General features: G+C 39.0%; 1 protein-coding gene across 4 annotated transcripts in view; it reads left to right on the top strand.

Moving 5' to 3' along the window:
* The first annotated feature begins 74 nt into the window (after nt 1-74).
* LOC116333635 (metal transporter CNNM3) overlaps nt 75-23,843 on the top strand; it is a 25,077-nt gene continuing 1,308 nt past the window's right edge. The window contains exons 1-11 of one of the 4 annotated variants that reach the window (XM_031756872.2): nt 75-791; nt 882-1,216; nt 2,380-2,556; nt 2,978-3,135; nt 4,195-4,338; nt 4,414-4,572; nt 7,987-8,156; nt 9,124-9,220; nt 11,018-11,148; nt 12,883-13,009; nt 20,413-23,843. The exon at nt 20,413-23,843 is cut by the window's right edge and continues 1,308 nt beyond it. In XM_031756872.2, the coding sequence (XP_031612732.1) occupies nt 96-791; nt 882-1,216; nt 2,380-2,556; nt 2,978-3,135; nt 4,195-4,338; nt 4,414-4,572; nt 7,987-8,156; nt 9,124-9,220; nt 11,018-11,148; nt 12,883-13,009; nt 20,413-20,471 (2,253 nt within the window). In that variant the 5' untranslated portion in view covers nt 75-95 and the 3' untranslated portion in view covers nt 20,472-23,843. Of the gene's footprint in view, nt 792-881; nt 1,217-2,379; nt 2,557-2,977; nt 3,136-4,194; nt 4,339-4,413; nt 4,573-7,986; nt 8,157-9,123; nt 9,221-11,017; nt 11,149-12,882; nt 13,010-13,214; nt 15,075-20,412 lie in introns of those variants that run through there. The other 3 variants (XM_039614286.1, XM_039614287.1, XM_039614288.1) reach the window with 3 other exon arrangements.

The raw sequence follows: 23,843 nt of genomic DNA on the forward strand, positions 1-23,843 counted from the left end.
TTGTTTTGCTTCGTTGGCTCAACCCCCCGGGGGGTGGGGCCGCTGCAGGGCTAAAGTCACGTGATCCAGGCAAAGCCAAGCTGACCAATTCCAATATGGTGGCCAGCCTGGCAGGTCTACGGTTCCTGTTGATGATAGTGTTGTTCTGCGGAATCAGGTACGGCGCCTGCAGCCAGAAAGCTCCGCAGGTTTTGGGGCTGCGACTGGAAGAACCAGTGGATCCGCTGTGCATGAAGGGTCGTATCATTTCAGTACCAAAAGGAGCCACGTTTAAGCTCCGTCTCTTCGGGTGTAATCTGAATGGAAGCTTGCCGTCGGTCGAGTTCGCAGGGGCAGCTGGCGGAGCGGCTGGAGCTGTCGGTGATACACTGGACCCTTGCGAGCAGCAGTCCAACCGCCAGGACTCCAAGTTAAAGGTGACCAATTTAGAACTCGACGATGCGCACAGCGTGCTTCTAACTGTGGAGGTTCGCACCTCTGAGGGGGAAGCTGGCAACGAGCAGACATACTACCACCTGTGTGTGTGGAGTGGAGAGAAATGGACATCTACGGGTCTGGACAGACTGCGAATAAACACCGACACGGATCTGCCTGCAGACTACATCCCGCCGTGGGGTCTGGCCGTACTGATAGTGCTTGTGCTTATGATCTGCGGATTGCTGAGGACGGTGAACCTGAGCCTTTTGTGGCTGGACCCAGTCGAGCTTTATGTCCTACACAGCTGTGGATCCGAGGAGGAGAAACGAGCCGCCAAACGGCTGGAGCCGATCAGGAGAAGGGGGAACTTCATGGTAAGTTTCTAAAAGCACGTGGGGAAGCCACAGGGAAAGAAAGGTGCAAATGAAGTAGTGTTTCCTAAACGCATGTCTTTTCCACCGCAGGCATGTTCTTTGTTGTTCCTGTGTGCTCTGGGGCACTCTGTCCTCGGTGTGCTCCTGTACCGGGCACTGGGCTCCATCGCCTCTGCGGTGTTCAACAGCGGCTTCCTTATCTTCTTCCTAGCTGAGCTGGCTCCTCACATCTTGTGCTCCGGTTACGGCTTCCAGCTAGCGCCTGGTCTGACCTGGCTGGCCCAGGTTTGCATGGTGCTTACCTGCCCCCTGTCTTGCCCTCTGGGCTTGATTCTGGATCTAGGGCTGAGGAGAGACATCAGCACCTGTGGGATAAGGGAGAGGGCCATGGAGATGATACGGGCAAACGTGAATGATCCTTACAGGTAAATATAGTGGACTTGGGAGAGTATCACAGAGATCTGACATAGAGGTGCGATGAGTATTGACACTTGGTCAAAAAAAAAAAACAAACTGTTATCAAGCAATCTATTTGTTTGTTTTTTGTTTTTTTTTAAGAAAGAAAAACACAAATGATGCTTCTGAACATACAGAGTAAACAGAACTAGAAAAAAAGACACTATAGGACATAACCAACAAAAAGTGTGTTCTGTCATACTCTACAGTGCATAATTCTTATTGTACATTATGTTAGATTCACTGACATACAGGAACAATTTAGTGTTCCAGACACAGACTCTTTTTGCTAAGTTTGAGTTTAATATTTGATTAAAATGTTTGACACATTAAGATGCTTTGATTCATGATTAATGCCAGTTTACTTTAACAGAAGCATTTTGTGTGATTTTGGCCACTGCATTCTTGTACTGTTCGCATAACCAATGATTAACAGGAACATCATTCGTAAAAACTTGAAATGTAACTTGAACCCGAAAGACTTGACTTTTTAGGGGTTGTCTTTGGTTAGATCTCTAAACACTTGATATTCAAATTGGATTAGTCCAAAAAACTTGAGATTATTCTGAGGGTGGACTTCTTTTTAAAGACTTCACAATTGTTATATTCTTCTTAACACTTGCCCATGAAAGACCTGAAACTTGAATCACATGTGACCTAAAAGTCTTGAGAGTATTTTGAAATTTAGACTTGTTTTTTTTAACAGACTTCACATTTGACCCCATAGTAGCCTTGTAATGATTTGAAACCTGACCTGGCCTAACACTGTAAAAATTTGATGCTTGAACCAGATTAAGTCTCAAGACTCTTGAAGACTTGAGACTTCAGTTTGACTTGCCTTTAAAAGAACGTTACATTTTACCTGGACTATCCAAAGTGAGGGTTGATGTGTGTATTGGCCTAACTGTATTAACACCTTAGACAGATTAAGTCTTGGGACTGGACTCAGACTCATTTTCAAAAGATTTAAGACTCGACTTGAACTTGGTTCAATAGACTTTTTTTAGGACTAGTCTGCATTAAATTTGTAGGATTTGAGACCTGACTTGAAGTTGGTTCTTAAAGATTAGCCTAGAAGATTTGATAATTGACGTGATTGTTGACTTAGTTGTTTTCTTCATTATGTTTGTAGTGAGTTTGTAAAGGAGGAGTTCAGTCGTGGGACATTGCGCATTAAGACTGTGGAGGACATCCTGACACCTCTGAAAGACTGCTTCATGCTGCCTAGCTCGGCTGTCCTAGACTTCTCCACTATGTCTGAGATAATGCAGAGTGGTTACACCCGTGTGCCCATTTATGAGGAAGAGAGGTGGGATCAGCAACACAACACTCACTTAACAGCTTAAAAAAACACGGCATAAAAACTTGACATGGCAGCATTTACCTCATCTGAACAGAGTATCTGTAGAATTGGCAGCTTTGAATTAGGCTTCTTGGTATAACGTTTAATAAATGTAAATCCTTGGATTCACTCATTTTTTTTTCCTTGAAACCACCATGACAAAAAAAGACAACAGCACAAGTGTACATTTTCTTATAATCTAGCACATGCAAAATATTCTTAATAATAACCAGGGTATGTGTGTCCAGGCCTTTTATAACTTCAACATTTTTATCAAAGAATGAATATAATGGTAGCCATAAGAGTGCAATGGAAAGGTCTTTGGGAGTTATTCACATTCCATATTCAAATTGATACCAGTCATAAGCCTTTTTTTGATTTCCTTCAGGTCTAACATTGTGGAAATCCTTTATGTGAAAGACTTGGCTCTGGTTGATCCAGAAGACTGCACCCCAATGACGACTATCACCAAGTTCTACAATCACCCTCTGCACTTTGTGTTCAATGATACCAAACTAGATGCCATGTTGGAGGAATTCAAAAAAGGTTGGCTGCTGTTTGATTTGTGGGAATGGTTGGAATCATAGAAAATTATATAGTTGCCATGCTGCAAAGCTTTTCACCTTTTTTATTTACATTTATTTTTATTTTGGTCCTTTCATTTTGCTCAAATGCTGAATTATTAAAAGTCTCAAGTCTCATGATGCCTGGTACATGCTTTGATCAAATCTTTAAAGTATTTGAGAGAGAACCCCGAAACAGTTAGACAGTCCCTTATGAGTATGCCCCCTTTCAACAACAAGAGACAGACAGAGGCAGAACCAGGCTGACTGCTGTGATCCTGAAGCTAATAAGCCTTGATAGATAAGTAGATATTGTCATCCTTTTGAGAAGTGATATAAATAAAGCCAGAGTATCCTATATATTTTATATTGTTATTAACCTTTAATAAATGTATACTAAAGTACAATTAATTAGCTGTTGGTATTACAAAAGAATATGCTTGTACAAACAATCTTGAGCATAGCAGAGAATCCCAGCTAATCCCACTTCACATTAGCTGATGATGATGATTACACATTTTTTTTTTTACACATTTTATTAGTAAATCTCATATAGGGCACTATTTAAGTGGCTTCAGTGTGTCTGTTATGCATCTGTAAACTTTCTTACAACACATCTCAACCCCAGATCCTGCTTGTTGTACTGTATCTGACTTCATTAATTAAATGTTTATCATCATTGACACCTGCCCTGAACTGTAATTTGATTTTGCTATAGAAGGTAAAGAGGTGCCAGAACTGCTATACTGCCAACTATAAATTAGTGCAGTCCTGTCCTGACTAATGTAGTCCAGACAGAATATCACTGGCATGTTGTGAATTTAATAGATGCCTATTTCTGTGATTTCTAAGAATTTTAAACTGGAAACAGTATAAACAGTAACTTCATCACACTGAATCTAAAGAAAATCACACCTGTGAGTTATGGCTTTGTAGCCCTGCTTCCTGTTATGTCTCCTTTATAATTCAGAGTTACTCTTTTTAGCCTGAAGTACCTTTGTCCTCACTATAATTTGCCATTTAACCTTTATCCTTTAATCAGGCAACTCTCACATGGCCATTGTCCAGAAGGTGAACAATGAGGGAGAGGGAGATCCTTTCTATGAGGTGCTGGGTTTGGTCACTTTAGAGGATGTCATAGAGGAGATAATCAAGTCGGAGATCCTGGATGAATCTGATGGCTACTGTGAGTGTCTTTTGGAGTATTGGCTTCTTTGCTTCTTGTATTGTTATTTATTGTTATTATTGACTCCCCTTGCAGTAGACAGGAAAGTAAAGCGTCCCCTCACTCCACTGGAGATTCCTCTGGAGCCTCGCAGCACCCATGAGGAATTTTCTCTTTTCAAGCCTCCTGAAGGAGAACCCAAGATCCGCACTTCACCACAACTCCTGCTGGCCACACACCGCTTCCTGTCCAGAGGTATGTGATTATGTGTGTTTATCTGTAAATCTTTACTGACCGAAGCTAGCACATGAATAAAATAGTCACAGTTTAACACAGCACATGTAATGATTATGTCACCGACCTGCTCAACCAAGCAGTAACTGAAAGTTTGGTTAAAGGTGAGTTGAGACCAGAATCTGACTTTGACATTTTACCTACGTGTGGTGTTACAGGAAATGTGTAAATGTATAATGTGTAAAAATGTGTTTGTATTTAAATGTCAGAACAACAAAGTAAAGTTTTATGTCAAACATCTAAAAAAAACAAAAAACAAATGAAAAACAATAACAATAATTTCTGTACCATCTCTTCAGCATGAATCAACATATCAACAACGCCAGATTTACTAACAGGGACAAATTCCGCAATCACAAAAATATGCACATGACAGTGAAAGGTTTGCTAATGATATCCTTACTGACTTGGCTACAGCAGTTCATTTTAATAATAACCACCATTGTACCATAAGGTTGGAGTATGATCTAATAACCAAATGACCACATTGTGTAGGTTGTGTAAAATCTTGTGTTAGGAATTGCTGGGGTCTGTGTGTGGATAAATGTGTGTGATGTCCAGGTAAACCGCATAGTGAGAGTGGAGTGTAGGATTCATTTGGATAGGCTGTCCTATTACAACATATTCCACTGTATAAACCTGAAATTTAATATCTTTTTGTCTGTAAAAGGCACCAAGTGTATGTTCTCAACAGCAGGTTTAATGTGTCTTTGTTCAAATTTGTTGACCCAGAGTTTGCTTTCTGCAAAAGAGTTTCCCTTTTAGAGAGAGTTAACCCTGGGTAATTTATCATGCTTAATGACTCAATGAAGCTAATTTGCTTGTTGCCATGTTTCTCTCACACTGTACTATGGAGAATAAAATGTAATAGTTTTACATTTCTGACTGTTTTCTCAATTTTGTAAGAGAAAAACCATGGTTCACATTGGCACTCATTCATATTTAAATTTGAAGTGGGCCTCTGCTCTTTATTTACCCAAATACTTGTTAAAATAGGTATCAGTTGATGAATGGGGTTGCCCATCTTTCCCATTTTTACCATTTTCCCAAAACATGTTCACCCTTTAAAGGATTTTGCTTCTCAGATTGAATCAACGCATAGGTTAGGTTACACCATAGTTACACTACACTAGCTTTTTGACATTACAAAAAACAACAACTTCAAGAAGCTTTGGGGCTCTGACTCTATTATTTAGCATTACGTGCGTCATAGTAGTGTCACAGCTGTTTAGAAAGTGGTGCATAGTCAAGTAATGTCTAACTAATTTTAGAAAGTTTAATGCAGTGACCCCACCAATATACACTGTATTGACAAAAGCATTCACTCGTCTGCCTTCACACCATTATCAACTGTGTGACATCCCATTCTAAGCCAGAGGGTTTAAAAGGATGTGGGCTCAGCCTTTGCAGCTATAACAGCTTCAAATCCTCAGTCTTCATGGCAGATTCAGCAAGGTGTTGTAAACGTTTTTTAAGAGGTTTTGATTAATGTTGACATGTTACCATTTGATTAGTCCACTGCAGATCTGTGATCCTCAAAGGATCTGGTAATTGTGGCAGCTATTTGAGTATGGTAAACTCATCGTCATGGCACCCGGTGTGCTCTTTTCCTGGTGCAGCCTGTCTGCTTGAAAGTTTGATGTGTTGTGCATTCAGACATGCTCTTCTGCATACCTTTGTTGCAGTGAGTGCTGATTTGAGTTACTGTTGTTTTATTATTAACTTGAGGTAGTCTGGCCATTTTGCTCTGCCATCAACATGGTCTTATCACCCAAAAAACTGCTTCCATCTGCATATTTCTCGTTTTCGAATAATTCTCTGTAAACCTTAGAGGTGATTGTGAGAGGAAAAACACAGTATATCTGCAGTTTCTGAAATATCTAGCCCAGCCTATTTGGCACCAACAACTATTCAAAGTCACTTAATTTAGTTTTCTTCTCGATTCTGATGCTCTGTTTTTACTGTACAAGTCATCTTGATCATGTGAACATGCTTAAATGTGTTGAGTTGGTGCAATGTAAAAAGCTGACTAGACATTTGTGTTTAAGCAGCTGAACAGGTGTACCTAATAAAGTGTTCAGCAAGTGTACTTAAAGATGCTAGAGGAAACTTTCCAGACTACTTATTTCAGTTATTCAAATAGTGTCAGTTCACAACCAGTCATTTCAAACCACTTTAGATTGTAAGGTCAAGACTACAGTATTATTGAGCAAGCCCCAACAATCATAGGCTATTCCCCGTAAGCGGCTCATTGAGTCGATGGGACTCGAACTCCCTTTAAACATGAAGCTACGCTGCACATGAGTCATGACTACATTTAAGTCATAACCCCTCCTCATATTATTATTGCCTTGGTAAGCACAGCAAAAATGATTAGAGTGACCCTAACAACTAATAGTAGATTAATTAGTTCTCACCTTTATCTTTACTCTGTCTGAAAACAGGCTTGTATATTATGACTCAACTCTGGACCTAAGGTCCAGTATTGATGTCTTTGGCAACAGTTACTGAAACATTCAAAGAATTGAGCCTCGACTGGTTACAGCTAGTAACACTAGTTTATTGTTGTGTAAAGCACTTTGAGTGCTCAGAGTAGAAAAGCGCAATATAAGAACCAGTCCATTTACAGCCAATATTCATCAACAAATTTCATTGTGTCCAGTGGTAGAGGAAAGTGTTCAGATCCTATACTTAAGTAAAAGTACAAACACCATACAGAAAAAGGTACTTAGGGTAAAAGCTCTGGGGCCCCTTTAGGGAAGTGTCCACCTGACAGGTCATTTCAAATTATCCATTGACTTTCTAGGGGAGGTGCGGTTGCAGTCACTGTAGGTCCCATGATGTGATAGAATACAATCTATTGTTAACCCAAAATATGACATGGTTAAAATGATATTTCCATCTGTTAATAAACGTTAATTACGTGGAAGGCCCAAGGAAGAAATCGCACACTTCCTCGTAAATGCTGCCTTATCATAGGACCGATTCATAATCAACGACAAATATGACACATTTTGAGTCAGACCCAGTATGACAGAGAGGAGCTGAGGTGGATATGGGTTGCAAAGTTTGCAGATAGCCTGCCTAAAGCTGCAGGATAACTTTAAGGGAATAGCCTTCATTAGGTTTACCATCTAAATCCATAGAAGGTGAGGCATGACTTTAAAATCAAGTGATTTGTCCTAGCTTGACTTTGTGGCGTGCTTGAGCTAATGTACTGCTTGATTTGGTAAAACAGAAAAAAACTGTCAACTGCAAAATGGTAAAGGTAGAAGGAAAAAGGAAATTGTCAAGTGCCTTAAACTTGTGTGAATGCATTTCATTATTGTCCAGACAATGAGTTCACTTGTCCTGTTTGACCTTTGGCCTCTGTAGAAGTGGAACACTTCAGCCCAGCACGTGTATCTGAGAAGGTCCTGTTCCACCTGCTCCGTCACCCCAGTGTCAACCAGGAAGTGCACTTTGACCCTAACAACCGTCTGAGCCCAGCACATTATCTTTACACCCGCAACCACCCAGTGGACTATTTCATCCTTCTGCTGCAGGTATTTGCTCACATACCCACACTTTTAAAAACTTTTAGCAAAACCGAATTCTGACTGACAGGAACAAAGATATGCTTGAAAGTTTTTACCACAGAAGATTTAACTTCAAAGTTAAACTGGTAGCTTAAGTCAGTCTGTAAAGTGAATTCAAAGAATAGCTTAATATCTTTATTTATTTGCTTTCTTGCTTGAAGTAGAGAGAAGATTGACACCAGTTTTACATATGTACATCTATTGCCCTGTACTAAATATGAGGATTCAGTATAACAGCTACAAACTGGGGAACCAATAGACCATCAAGAGATCGTTTCCACATTTAACCAAAATACTTTTTATAATATAATGCATATTTTTCTTGTTTCCTTTGGATATAATTATTATTACCTTTTAGAACATTTTAAAACATATTTGTCATTTAATATTTCTTTACTTAAAACTGTGTAATAACTGTGTAATTACTAGAAAAAAAACAGTGACAGTATATTTATGATAATCTTCCCAAAGCACAGATTAGTGTGTGTATGTATATACATATACATACACACACATACACACATGTATGTGTGTATACGTGTACGCACGTGTGTATACGTGTATATGTATATAAAAAAAATTACTATGCATAGTTTCCAGCTACAGGTACAACTAATATTGGTTGTGCCAGGCATTGCAGTAAAAAAAATAGATAAGCAGGAAAAAATACTTAAGGGATCAAAAAAGACACTTATTGGTAAAAGTACAAATGTAAGACTGTAAAATACAGTCTAGCCTGACCTAACCTGAAAATCACTGACAGTGTTAAACATAATCCAGAAATAAGGATATAGGTCACACAAGCAAAGCAGTAGAAGTTGCATGTGTGAATAATTTTAAGGACATTTTTGTGAGTTTATTGTATACGTTTTCTCTCGTTTCCAAAAACAATATTCATTCATTGTATGCATGTTTCTTGTTTGCTCCTTGTCAGGGCCGTGTTGAAGTGGAGATTGGCAAAGAGGGGCTGAAGTTTGAAAATGGAGCATTTACATACTACGGCGTGTCTGCTTTGACGCTGCCATCTTCAGGTGAGTTTACAAAACACAGAATTGCTTCACACTGCAGGGACAATTCACCCGAAGACTAATCATACAGATTTCTGGGCATTTAAATGCATCATCATGTTTAAGATTGTGTATACTTCATGAATTAAAATTAAATGGAAAAGATTGTTTTAACACTCACAATAAAACCATTTACAAATTTTATTCAAATCTTTTAAGTAAGATAAAAAACGGGGCAATTTCACAGTATTCCTGTAGAATACTAAAACAATATTACATATACAGTAATGCACTTTACATTATATTAATGCATTTCAAAAAGTGTGCGTGTGTGTCACTCATGTCACTCTGAATGGCCTGGAAAATTGTGTATTAAGCACTGAGAATCCTGATAATTATTCAGAGTTACATCCAAGAGTTTCATTTCACCACTAGACTTGCAGCTGTAAGTAAGAATATGTGTCTTATTATTTTTCTTAGTAAATAAAATCCACGAATCATCTTCACAATTTTAAAATTTTTAAAATCTTTCATGTCACATTTTTGTCTGACCCCTAAAACATTTTACATCCTACCGAAAATACTGCAAATAATCACACTGAGCTACTGGAGCAGCTAAATATTGTTTTTGCATACATTATCATCAGCATAGTAGACAACAGATATGAATAAATCTGCAATAGGTTTATATGCTAAGTCATAATAAATAAGAAAAAAAAAACTGAGCAGGATAAATTAAAATCAGCCAAAATGTTCTGTTTTACATGCATGGATTTTTTTTTTCATAAAGTTTTAAAGAAATTCTTGGAGTTTATATTTAATGCCTGGATTTTAAGCCCAAAGCATTCATTTTCATATCAGCTAGGTTATAAAAATTGCATATAATGCCAATTTTAGGTATTCCCTTTAGGTTTGATCAGGGTATTATAATTATATGATTATAACAGTCTTTCTGTTTAATCTAGTAAATTACATTATTGCTCATTTTAAATGATTAATATTTTTGTTTGATAAATGACCAAAAGAACTGCCTAATTTTAAATAAAGGCTGATTAATTCTTAGTCCTTGAATAAGCCATAGGCTTGTATGCTCAGTGCCATTGTTCTTTCAGTTGAATCAGGACCTTACAAATATGGGAAGAGATTTTGAGCAGGAGTGACTCAAAGCATTAATGGAGCCCATGGGTAACATTTACAGTATCTGTAGCATGTTAGTTAAATCCTAGTTGAAGACATTAGAAATAGCAATTTTAAGGCACCTAACTTAAAATTATGTGAACTACAGTTTTAAGCTAAACTAGTTGGCTTTAAGTGGGACCAGTTTTATTACCTTTTTATTATTTACCTCTCATTTTATTTATACCAAGATTAAAACCTTAACTATGATTTAAGTACATTAAAATTACATTATTTAATGGTCACTAAACCATGTAAATTTTCAATCATAAGCTACAGTTTCAAGTTAGCAGTTTTCTCTTAATAATTCTGTCCATGGTTTATAGCAAGGTTTAAAGAAATTAGATTTAAACTTTATCATATAAACTTACATATTAGTTAATTGATAAGATTTTTCATTCTTCATAATAATTATAATACTTGTTCCAAGGGTTCCAAGGTCAGTCACTTCAGTCACACCTCAAAATTTATCTTCAAACCAGTTAAGCATACAATAAGCTAAAGTAATGATTTCTACTAAATCATAATGTTGTGTTTCAGTGTGTTTTCATAACAATGAGTTGGTGACAATAAGAAGAGAAAACAGCTCAAATTTGCAATGCTCCAGATAATGTGCTGACTGTGTGTATGATTGTGCAATTTCAGTGCACCAGTCTCCGGTGTCAACTCAGCGTCACTCTCCCAGGGATCCTTTTGAGTCAGCAGAAGCCACGAGCCCATCCAGCTATTGCCCTGACTACACCGTCCGAGCTCTCACGGACCTCCAGCTCATACGAGTTTGTATATGTCTTTTCTCTTGGAAAGTAGTCATCCATAACAAAGACTATTTGTAAGCATTAAAAAGTTTTAATTTAATCTGTATTGGTAAAGCGTATCATAGACAACAAACTGATAATACAGTTACAGAAATATAAAGAATATAACAGTTTGACAGAGCCTATAATAATACAGAGAAAACCCCAACAATCAGATAATCCCGATGAGCAAGCTTTTGGTGACAGTGGGAATCCAGCCCTAACTACGTCATGCATTTATTACTTCTATGCTTGACAGTGTTGGGCAAGTTACTTTGAAAAAGTAACTAATTATAGTTACTAGTTACTACTTCAAAAAAGTAACTGAGTTAGTAACTGAGTTACAAGATTCTAAAAGTAATTAATTACTTGAAAAGTAACTATTGCGTTACTTTAAAAAAAATTTTTACCCTGGGGTCCAGGGTAAAATTGGCCAGTTTTAACTACTTTTGATTTTCCCTCTACATTTCACCTTTAAAAACTATTTACTTGCCTTGTTTGGTGTCATCCTTTTTAGCACAACCTCACGTGTCTGAATTTACAGTTATGTTTTCATTTTGATATACTGTATAAACACAATTGATCTAAAATCAGACAAAAAACATAAAATCCGAGTAGAAAATGTTATATTTTTTACTGTACCAACCACAAACATGTTTATATTTAAAGTTATGAAATATCATATTTCATAACTTTAAATGCAAATATAAATTGTCAATTTTAAAATCATATGCACAAGTTTTGCAAACAACAAAGTTATTTGCAGCCATTTACCTTTTACCCCTTTTTTTTAATAACCATTTCAAACTATTTACATAACAATCAGGTGTTCTGCATTCAATAAGATGCCACACAAATTGTTAGTGCCACTCAAAAAAAAAAAATTTCTGTACACTATAAAGGAGAACATCACAGCCTGATACCGGCAGGTCTGACAGCAGCAGGTGTATCACTGCTCCTGTTTCTACTTGGAGACAGCAGTCACCTCATTGTTCTGACACACAACACAAAACTATCCACAACACTACACATAAGCAGAGAGTGCTTGCTAGCACTGTCCTTAGACAGTAAACGTGACAAAACTATTGAGGAAAAAACGTTGCGTAGATATTGTTTATCATGACTCTGGTTTTATGTGGCCTATCAACACAATTTAAAAACTGGTATATATCACCTTGTTGCTTTGTCATCTTGAAGTGATCATGTGATTCGGCTTACCACGACTACTTTATTCTTCCTCAGTCAAACAGCAGCACTCATGCGATTGTTTTGCCCCCTAGCTACAGGTGTTGTGCCAAAAAGTGATCGTCGGGCAGAAAGTGATTGCTGTCTGCGGGAGCGTGCACAGCTGCTTAAAGCTGTAGCGCCCAGATTACTTACAGCTACTTCCGTGCAACTGATATAAGATGCAGTAAGCTGAAGACAGCTTCAACTGTCTGTTTGTTGAAAAATAGTAACGCGACCGCACCGCATTTTCTTGTTAGTAATGGTAACGGCGTTGTAACGATAGAAATAGTAATTAGTTAGATTACTCGTTACTGAAAAAAGTAACGCCGTTAGTAACTCCGTTACTTGTAACGCCGTTATTCCCATCACTGATGCTTTACTACTGTAATTCATGATTATGAGGTTGTCTTAAAAACTCCCTAAAAACCTTTCAGTTTATCCAAAACCTTGCAGCGACATTACTGACTTGTGTGTATATGTGTTTTGCAGGTGACACGTCTACAGTATCTGAACGCTCTCATGGTGTCACGTGCCGGCCAGAGTCCAGATCCTCCTGAGATCAAGATTTTGCCGAACAGTCAGACCAAGCTGCTCAATGACAGAAACACCACGCAAGGTAGCTTTGTTCAAAATGATGTCTGACTTGCTGGGTGTGCTGCCCCATCGACTACAAAGCTTTGTTTTCCAGACGCCTTTTGTAAACTTTTATAGGAATGTGCATTCATTTTTGCCTTCCGCTGAACTAAATTAATTTTTTCTCTTTCTCTTTCTTTTCCCTCCTTGTGCGCCTCCATGTGTCCTCTCTTCTCTGGCCTGTCCAGAGTTCCCTGTAAACTTTTCATTCTTTGATACCATTGAGAACTACTGTTAACAGTTTTGTTTTGTTGCATGAGGTAAATGAAATGCAGCCTGTCACTGGCTGTACATACAGTACACTCACACAGACGTGAATATTGCCCTGCTACTGAACTACTTGACCCCTCAATGATCCTCTTTCACTCTTACTTCAGTTTTATCTGTGTGTGTGTGTGTGCGTGCGCGTGCGTGTGTGTGCACATGGGTGGGTGCGTGCAGGTGCGGTCTGTGATTTTGTTTTTTGTGTCCATTTCTGGTTTCTGGAACCATCTTACTTCTCCCAATTGTACTGTAGTTATGTTAACTCTGAGTCTCTTAGAATCTGCATGGCTGATCTACTGAATTGATGCCCTTCATGACAGGATTCCGGGTGTATATAAAAACACAGGCGACAAATGGTGATGAATTGTGTCCTCTGGCATCCAAAATGTACAATAGAGAGAACTTGGGTGAAAACTGTTTGTTTTAACCTGATATATTTCCCAATAATGTGCCTTTATGGATAATGCCCACTGTGCCCTCTCAGTTCAATTAACTTCAATTCAATTTTATTTTATACTTTCAGTTCACAACAGTCGTCTGAATGTACATGAGTACTGTCAGGTAACAACTGTGATGTTAGAGAGCTTCAGTAATTCAGCAGTCCACTGTAAGCAAAGTGCTCTGTCATGGTGGGGAGGACCAGTATCTTTTTTTAATAGGAAAAGAACCAGGTTCTCCAGGTCAGTTAGGTTCTATGTAAGCGATTTCTTGATTCAACAGCTCAGTTAGCAATCAGGCCTAGGTGTAAAATAAAGTGGAGCTTTCTAATTTGGCTAAACATGAAAGGCATGATTTCTAGCACAGTACCATGTGGAACTCCACGACTGGTTAGTGTTTGGAAGGAACACATCTTGTTTACATGAACAAATTGGATGAGATAAATATGACTCAGACTGCCACAGTGAACCACCTTCATTATACAGATTCCAGAAAAAGAAGAATCACTCAAAACGGAGTATACTGACATCCAAAGCACCCTGCAGCTGCAGATTGCGGTTTCAAATCACAGCTCTAGAAATGGGGAATATATCAGAGTTAAATAAAGTAAAATTAAGATAAGATAAGATAAGACTTTATTGATCCCATGACGGAGAAATTTTTGCGTTACCTCAGCTCAGGTACAGATATCAGAAGGAAATACAAAAATACAAATAAGTACAACCAATGAAAAAAAGTAAGATAATACACTATATACAACGGTAGCATACACAGTATGTGATTATGGATATGGTTGTGGAAATATGCAAGACATAAACTATATAGCTTAACATAACTATTGTACCACTACTATTCCTATGTACAGACATGTACACACACACATGTGCACACTAAATATACATATGTATACATATATACCTGCACATGTCCATACACATAGAAGGTCCATTATGCATGATGTCATGACATCGTGATTAAGGAGTTATAGAGTCTAACTGCTGTTGGGATGAATGATCTGTGAAAGCGCTCCTTCTTGCAGTGAGGGTGTTTAAGTCTGACTAAAGGAGCTGCTCAGCACACTCACATACTCATGCAGTGGGTGATGTGGGTTGTTCATGATGGATGTCAGCTTTACTAATATCCTCCTCTCGCCAACCACCTCCACAGACTCCAGAGGACATCCCAGCACGGAGCTAGACCTCCGCACCAGTTTGTTAATCCTGCCCTTGCCCCTGTCCGTGCATCCACTCCCCCAGCAGGCCACTGCATAGAAAAGGGCAGATGCTACCACAGTGTCATAGAGTGTCCTTAATAGAGTCCTGCAGACTCCGAAGGACCTCAGTCTCCTCGGCAGGTGGGGGGGGCAGCAACTGGAGGGGGGTTGATGGAACCTGGGGGGTGGGAGAGGTGATAAGTGGGCCATTGTCAAATCTGTTGAAAAACAGATTCAAGTCGTTAGCCCACCCCCGGCCAGCAGACACTGTGGCTCCTCCATAGTGGGTTTTCACGGTGCGTCATCAAACCGGAAGTCGCCATATTGGAGATACTGGAGGTAAACAAAGCGCGCACTTAAATAGATTCCAAACGTCGAACGAAAGGAAATGGTGAATTATTGCTGTGCTTTTGGGTGTACCAATCGGTCAGACCGTGAAAAACATTTGCAGTTTTATAGACTGCCAAAAGTTATTACAAATCAGGGAGAACAATGCCGAAAGTTATCAGAGGAAAGGAGGCGGCTGTGGTTAGCGAAGCTAAACCAGGATCTACAAGGCAAAAATCTGGACCACATCCAAATTTGTTCAGCTCATTTCTTGTCAGGTAAGTGAATTGTTGATAGCAGCGGCTCTTAACTAATTTTCTAGTGTGATCTTCTGCTGTGTATGGGCTTGGCGAGAAAACCAGGTAGTTGACGATATCAGGATACACAATAGATGGAAGACTCTCCTGGTCGTCATTGATCCAAGACGAGGAGCCAACTCGTATGGATCTGCACCACCAATAAACCTTAACTTTTCCAAATATCGTGCCCTTTCCTGCGGACCAAGTCCTTCCCTGTATGCCTTTGCATTTATAGCGCATTTTGAGGAGCTTTTCTGTGGTTTCGGACATTGATCCATTGCAGTGTTTACCTCCGAGTGCCTCCAATCTGGCTGCGCATGCAGGTTACTGCCCAGAACGTGACGTAGGTGAAAACCCTCTATTGTCCTGGAAGTGTCCAGAGATTTTTTTTTCATGTTCCTCCAGACTTCTCTGACGTTTTTCTGTTGGAGTTGGTTTTCCATCTTCCTCCTGAAGCGCTCCTTGCCTTCTCAGATCTTGTATTTAAGATCCTTTTGGACTTTCTTCAGTTCCTCCTTGTCTCCAGACCAGAAAGCCTTCTTCTTCTTGTTCAGCAGGGCCTTCAGTTCTGGGGTGACCCACGATTTATTGTTTGAGAAAACACTGCACCTTCTTGGCACAGTGTTCTCAACACAGAAATTAATGTATTCCGTGATGCAGTGGGTGAGGGCGTGATGCACTGTAAGCCTGCTTTGTGTTGGCAAACAATAGATCCAGTGTTTTGCTGTCCCTTGTATGGCAGTCAACATACTGGGAGAAGTTAGGGAGAGTGACAGATGGTGAGGCATGATTGAAGTCCCCAGAGATAATAATGAGGGACTACGGATGTGCCATCTGTAGCTGAGAGACTGTGGAGTGAATGTACTCACAGGCTGCCGTAGCGTTGGCCGAGGGTGGAATGTAAACAGTCTGCACAATAAAGTGTGAAAATTCCCTGGCTAGGTGGTATGGCCAGACGCTAACCACCAACAGTTCAATGTCTTTGGTACAGCGCTGTTCCTTCACAGTGATCTGTCCCGGGTTACACCATCTCTCATTGACGTACATTGCTAGTCCCCCACCTCTCCTCTTACCACTCCCCATTGCATTCCGGTCCGCTCTAACCAGTTGAAAGCCATCCAGAGTTATGACAGTCCGGTGTGTGGTCCGTGAGCCATGTCTCAGTGAACAGGAGGAGGCTGCTCTGCTTGTACTCCCACTGCAGTCTGGTTAGCACAATTAGCTCTTCCATCTTGTTGGGTAAAGATCTTACATTACCCATGAGAATGGATGGAATCCTTGGTTTGTACTGTCTCCTTCTTTCCCGGTACTTCACTCCAGCCCTGCATCCCCTCCTCCGACGCCGTAATTCCTTCGGAATCTTGGGTCGCTCCTCCAGGAGTACTTTCCTGTTGCCCAGTGCTAGTAGCTGCTCCCTACTGTGGCTTACAGATTCTCTAGAAGTGGTGGTAAAAGGTCCCAAAAAGAGTAGAAGACATGCTACTACTCTCATGACAATTTGTGGGTCCATTGCCCGTTGCACAACAAATAAAACATGACCAAGAGTGTCGGGTAAAAAAGCTTAAAACACAGAAGAAGGAAAGGAAAAAGCTGGGAGCTGAGGAAAGAGGCTGCCTACTGTGGCGCCATCTTGGAAATTATTCTTTGAGACTAATATTAAACGGTCTCTTTAGTACTTTAAAAGTCAGAAAAAGCACAGAATTAATCCCCCCCCCTCAAAAAAGGCTTATGATATTTTCAAAAAAAGGTTAAAAGGTGCAATATATATTAGACTGTAAATTTGAAACTGCATAACATTAAAAAAAAAAAAAAAAAAAAAAAAAAGAACTAAAAAGATCAATATTCTGTGATAAATTAACAGCTCTAACCTCATGTCAATCCCATATTGTGTTTCAGAGATATCTTTTCTAATTGAGCATGTTAGCCAGCTAGCATTTGGATGTACCTTCATAATAACCCTTTGTGCCTTGGTGTGGAATAGAAACTCTTTGGAGCCTCCAGTATGATCTCTGTCCAACATGAGAGGAACTTGTAGATCTGTCCAGAAACATACAGTACTGTGCAAAAATTTCAGGCAGGTGTGAAAAAATGCTGTAAAGAAAGAATTACACAAATAGGGATGCAGGTGCTTCAGGACAGCAATTCAATGCAGTTACCTGGTAACCACTGATTTGTTTATTGCTTCATTTGTTTTTGCTTTCAAAAATGGAAGTGTTAATCATTTATTTTCATCAACCAACAAAATGCAGTGAATGAACAAAAGAGAAATCTAAATCAAATCCATATTTGGTGTGACCACCCTTTGCCTTCAAAACAGCAGGTACACTAGGTACACTTGCACACAGTTTTTGAAGGAACTGGGCTAGTAGGTTGTTCCAAACATCTTGGAGAACTAACCACATATCTTCTCTGGATGTAGGTTTCCTCACATCCTTCTGTCTCTTCATGTAATCCTAACACGCTTGATGATGTTGAGATGCTGAAGATAGTTCTTAATGACTTTATCTATATGTTTGGGGTCGTTCTCCTGCTGCAGAATAAATTTGGGGCCAATTATATGCCTCTCTGATGGTATTGAATGATGGATAAGTATCTGACTGTGTTTTTCAGCATTAAGAACACCATTAATCCTTACCAAATCTCCAACTCCATTTGCAGAAATGCAGCCCTAAACGTTCAACCAACCTCCATGATGCTTCACTGTTGCGTGCAGACACTAATTAGCCCTTTGACGAACAAACTGCCTTCTGCTACAGCCAAATCTTTAAATCTTTGACTCATGGGTCAAAAGTCTAGAGCATATGCTGCCATTTTTCTGTACCCCATTTCCTATGTTTTCGTGCATAATTGAGTTGCTTGGCCTTGTTTCCTCGTTGGAGGTATGGCTTTTTGGCTGCAACTCTTCCATGAAGACCACTTCTGGCCCGACCTGGGTGGGTGTACCTGGGTCCCACTGGTTTATGTCAGTTTTGACCTGATGGCACTGCTGAACATCTTCCAATTTCGAAGAGTAATGAGCTTGATGCGTCTTTCATCTGCTGCACTGTTTCCTTGGCCAACCACTGAGTCTACGATCCTCAACGTTGCCCGTTTCTTTGTGCTTCTTCAAAAGAGCTTGAACAGTACATCTTGAAACCCCAGTCTGCTTTGAAATCTTTGTCTGGGAGAAACCTTGCTGGTGCAGTATAACTACCTTGTGTCTTGCTGCTGTGCTCAATATTGCAATGACATGAAACTGTCTTTCACAACCTCACCTTGGTAGGAGAGATTGGCTGTTCCATATAATAATTGCTGATGGTTTGAAGCCAAAAGGTGGTAACACCAAATATTGATTTGATTTAGATTTTTATTTTGTTCTCTCACTTTGTTTATTTTTATCAATTTACAAAATACAATCATTATTCATATTTCTGAAAGCATTCTTTACAGCATTTTTTTTTCACACCTGGCTAAAACTTTTGCAGAGTACTGTACTTTTCTTTTAAACAGTCATGGTTCTCACTTCTCTGTCAGCCATGTAAAAACAAACAAAAAAAACCACACGGGCAGTAAATGAAACTGATATATCTAATGACATTTTCCATGTTGATTGGCATTACTGATGTCATTGGCTGATATACTTAATGAATTATCACATCAGTTTTGTGATGGCTTAAGAAGTCTGTGTACCCCTGGCACAAGGATGGAAAAATAATCACCCGAAAAAAGTAAACAAGACCCCCCCCCCCCCAATATCATTAGCAGCTATTGATCATTGGTATTGCTATTGTAAAATTGGTATCTAACGCACAGTTGCTGGAGACTGCAGCATGAACAAAATTATTTTTGCAACCTTGTGTAATCAACTTGAAATTTCATTGCTTTTGAAATGGTTGCTTTATCAGTGGGGACTAGGTGTGTAGGCACTCAGTCAGTTACCATCTTCAGAGCGACTTTGGTGCTCCAAAATGGTGATAAAGCAACAACAAAGACTCGACAACTTGACCTTGTAAACTGAACAGATAACAGATTGTTGGGTGACAGTTTCAAATCTTTTACCATCTACATACACAGAATGAACTCATTACATTTATATTCTAGTCACAATCTCATAGATCTTAAACTGAAGTTCAAAAAATTCTGCACAAATAGGGATGCAGCTGCTGCAGGACAGCCATTTAATGCAGTTACCTGGTAACCACTGATTTGCTTATTGTTTCATTTGTTTTTGGTTTCCATCCTGTTTTTGCTCCAGTGTGACTGAGTCATCCGTGAAACCGTGACCACAGTCATTTAAAGTTTTTATTAGAAAGGAGACAAAACATAACAACGGGAGAAAATGTGTTAGTCTGTTATTAGCAGAAATTAATTTGAAACTTAACAGAGACCCGTCATATGCCTATTGGAGGACTTGTTACACCACCATAAGTGTACTAAAAAAAAGACAAAAGATGGCACTAAAGTGATGACAAAGCCTGTGCTCCTGAGAAAAGCTGTACTTGACATTCAACTCAAAAATATTTTCATCATTTTGGCCCATGATAGATCTCCAAAATGAATACAGAAATACAGCAAACTATTGGCAGTTATTTTATGTAAAATATAATACAGAGGGAAACATGAGTGTATTTATAGACAAAGAACAACTCTTTCTTAATCACTGGCTTTTCTTCATCAATCGTGCTATCTTTCATGTCTCGAGGCAGGCTATTGTTTCCTATTTTTATTCCCCTGCCATCATCTTTTAATCCCCTCTTCATATTACTGTAACACCCCACCCACCCCCACCTTAAACCCCCTGAGTGGGTTTACATAAGTGTGATGATGTGACCCCTTACTCACCCTAGCTCTCCTGTCATTGGTCAGATTCCACAGGTGGCACCAGAGCCCAGGAGAGCTCCACAGAAGAAGAGGCTCATGGGTAGTGCAGTTTCTGTCAGCCTGTTGTTTGGGGGGAGAAAAAAAAAAAAAAAGCCCTCCGACGACCAAGTAGAGATTGGTTTTTATATTATTGTTTGTAATTATTGATAAATCATCTATGGCTGGAACCTAGTTATTGGACAAGGCTGGAGTGGAAGTGCTTTTTGTCTTTTATGTACATCTACTGTTCACACTGTTCATTTCCACCCACATTCCTTTATGTGCTTACTATTGGAATTATTATTTCATGCAATTTTTAATAACTTTGGACTATGTGTGTGCATGTTTATGTATATACAAATAAAAATGTGGTGTAGCAGGAAAAAGTATATGGATCCTTTGGAATGACCTTGTTTCTATTTGGATTCATTATAAAGTGTCATCTGATCATCTTCTTTGTCAGAAGCGCAATGTGCTTCAATCAGCAATACAAAACTATGTGTCTCTGAAAGAAGAGCTTCCTGTAGCTGCAGGTCAAACTTGCACTGAATTATGGAAAACTCTTTCCCTGCATTGTGCAAGTCATTCATTTGTGGGGTGTTTTTTTGTTGTTGTTGTTTTTTTTTTTTGTTTTTTTTGTTATTTTAAAAACTGTGGGCTGATACAAAATGCAAATATCTCCAAAGGGTTCCATTGCTGTTTCTTGCCACTGAGTATACATTTTAATCTGGTGGTGCCTTACTTCCAGATTGAGCCTTCTGTACTAAACTTGTTTTGCCATTCCTTACTTTTGCCTGTCTGGTGCCAAAGCTATATATGTATATGTATATGTGTGTGTGTGTGTGTGTGTGTGTGTGTGTCTGTGTGTCTGTCTCTGTCTCTTTATTGATATGTCCGTCCCTTTGAGACATTAAAAACACTCGATAGTGGGTTCTAAGCAGATTTGCACCTTACATTTGTGCACTGTGGAAGATATTAAACTATTTGGCAAGATGCGAGGTACGTCCGAATTTTTCAATTCATTTAACATTGATGCCATACACAGAAGTATGTGTATGTGTGTGTTGTTTTTCATCTTTGAGTCTTGGGTGATTGCTGATGGGTGGTTTTTCTGCAAATATGGAGAAACATCTAGGGTCTAGTTCTACTACCATAGACCTTGGATCCGTAGCAAAGGTTTCTTGAAGCTTGACTGATTTTTCACAAATTCTGGATATAATGTTTTGTCAGGGTAGAAATCATGGCTAACACAGCACCGGCCTTTTGAAAGAATTCTAGAAACATTTTGTTGAGTAAAGAGGTTAACAGTGTAGACCCGTAGAGCTCTGGTGCTGTTGATTGTTACTATATACATAGAAGTGACTGACCTTTCTGCTAGTTTATCCCGTTGTTCTCTTTTTATCCCAAACTGACAAGTCAAATTGAAACATGCCTTACTGTGAGACTAAATACAGTGTGGTTTCTCCAAAAAAAAGAATATAAGAACAGAACATTGAAAAATAATTCAATATGAAACTGAGGATGAAAAGATGCAAAAGGATTTCCAAATTGATGTCACAAGATGATAAACACTCATTTGTCATATCTTTTATTACTTACAATGGGACACTACAATGCATCACACATTCACCATAATCACTCTGACATGATGGAATGGAGATTTGATAGTCTAAGAGAAGGAATTTTATTTGGCACCCCACGCAGTTAGACATCTTACAGTGTTAATGTTTAAAGGGACCTTACCACAAGACTAAACACCTGTTAGTGTTAATAATGTTTGAGACCTTTATAGAAATCAGTGCTCTCTAATCTTGATGACGACAGCCTTTCTGCTGTGATTGGTTATTATGCCTTCAGGCATGTGTAATTAAGTATGTGCGATAAATTCAGAGAAAAGGACTATAGAAATTCAACCAATATAGAGGTGCCAACAGCACACCTAACAGAGGGGGGTTTTCGACAAATCCTGATTGGTCGAAGAATTAGCTTTTACAGAAAGACTGCCACTACAGAGTTTACCATAAAGGGGAAGAAATCCAGAAAGTATCAAAGCTAAAAAAAATACTAATGAGAAGCATAGACATTTATATGAACAAATTATATATATCCAAATGTAGACAATTTTGAGGGGTTTTTTAGGTTGTTATTTTTTCCCCCTCAGTCTCCAAACAAAACTCCAGACTCGTGGTTTGTACTTGTACTTTGACTTTTGGAGCAGAAGTACAAAGTATCAAACTTTAGGTTGCAGCTTTTCAGGTCTCACCTACTTAGCTGCTATTACCATGCCAAGGAGGTGAGACTATGTTGTTATCTTTTGCATCTCTGCAGGCTTAATTCAGAAACATTGAGTACTGAAGAGCTAGAGATTTTTGTTGAATTTTTTTTTTAATGATTGGTGTAACTTATGTGACCATACAATGCCTTTAGATAAACAAAAACACCCATCATGTCTGAAAGGACCTATGGAAACACCAGTTGGAACAATAGACCATAGAGAAGATATGGAATTGAGACAGTCCACATTACTACCTTGTCAATCACACTACCCTTTTGACTCCAATGGAGACCGTAATTTAAAAAAAAAAACAAAAACGTTTTTTATTTTATTTTATTTTTTAATAGGACTTGAAACCATAAAAGGAGACCATAAAGTCATCAGGAAAGGCAAGATTTAATATAAAGTTATGCAATCAGATCTGTGACACAGAAAGGGGACATGTTTCTATTGTTGCTGTTCCTAGTGTTTCTTAAGTAAGTTCTAATTTACACGCTGTGATGCTTCTATGAGTAGCTCTGCTTTTCATAAGTCATGTAAACACAGAGCATACAGTAAGCAGCACAGCACAGAGCGCTGTGGTTAAGTAGAGGGTCTGCTCCCTGCACTGTTCCCAGTGTGTCGTCTAATCCCTGCAACTGGAAATCAGATTGGCACTGAAAGTCTGAATGTGGTGAAATGTTGTTTCTAATATTGTTTAACTGCAGTTGTCCTGTAGTTAAACAAGATTAGATTGAACAAATTCCCAAGCATTTGTTTGTGCTTCAGAGCCACCTTAAAGCACCTTATTTCCCACCTCTTTGAATTATGCTGGCATTCCTCTGTGTGTGTGTGTGTGTGTGTGTGTGTGTGTGTGTGTGTGTGTGTGTGTGTGTCTGTCCGTGTGTGTGTGTGTGTGTGTGTGTGTGTGTCCGTATGAGTTCAACACAGTATATCACCTATAGACCAGTATGAAAACATCCAGTCTGCACTGTATTATTCATTATCCAGTATGCTGACAGTCTAAAATACATTTGAAATGTCTGTCAGTCATTGTTGCATGTGTGTAAACATGTGAGAAAAGGTCAGAAGTGGCTTCTAAATAATCCCTGTGTTGATGATAAAATATTAATGATAACAAGGAAGGACAGGAAGAGTCAGTCTTATAATGGAAAGCTTTCAC

The sequence above is a fragment of the Oreochromis aureus genome, linkage group 7 (assembly GCF_013358895.1).
Source record: "Oreochromis aureus strain Israel breed Guangdong linkage group 7, ZZ_aureus, whole genome shotgun sequence".
Taxonomy (NCBI): domain Eukaryota; kingdom Metazoa; phylum Chordata; class Actinopteri; order Cichliformes; family Cichlidae; genus Oreochromis; species Oreochromis aureus.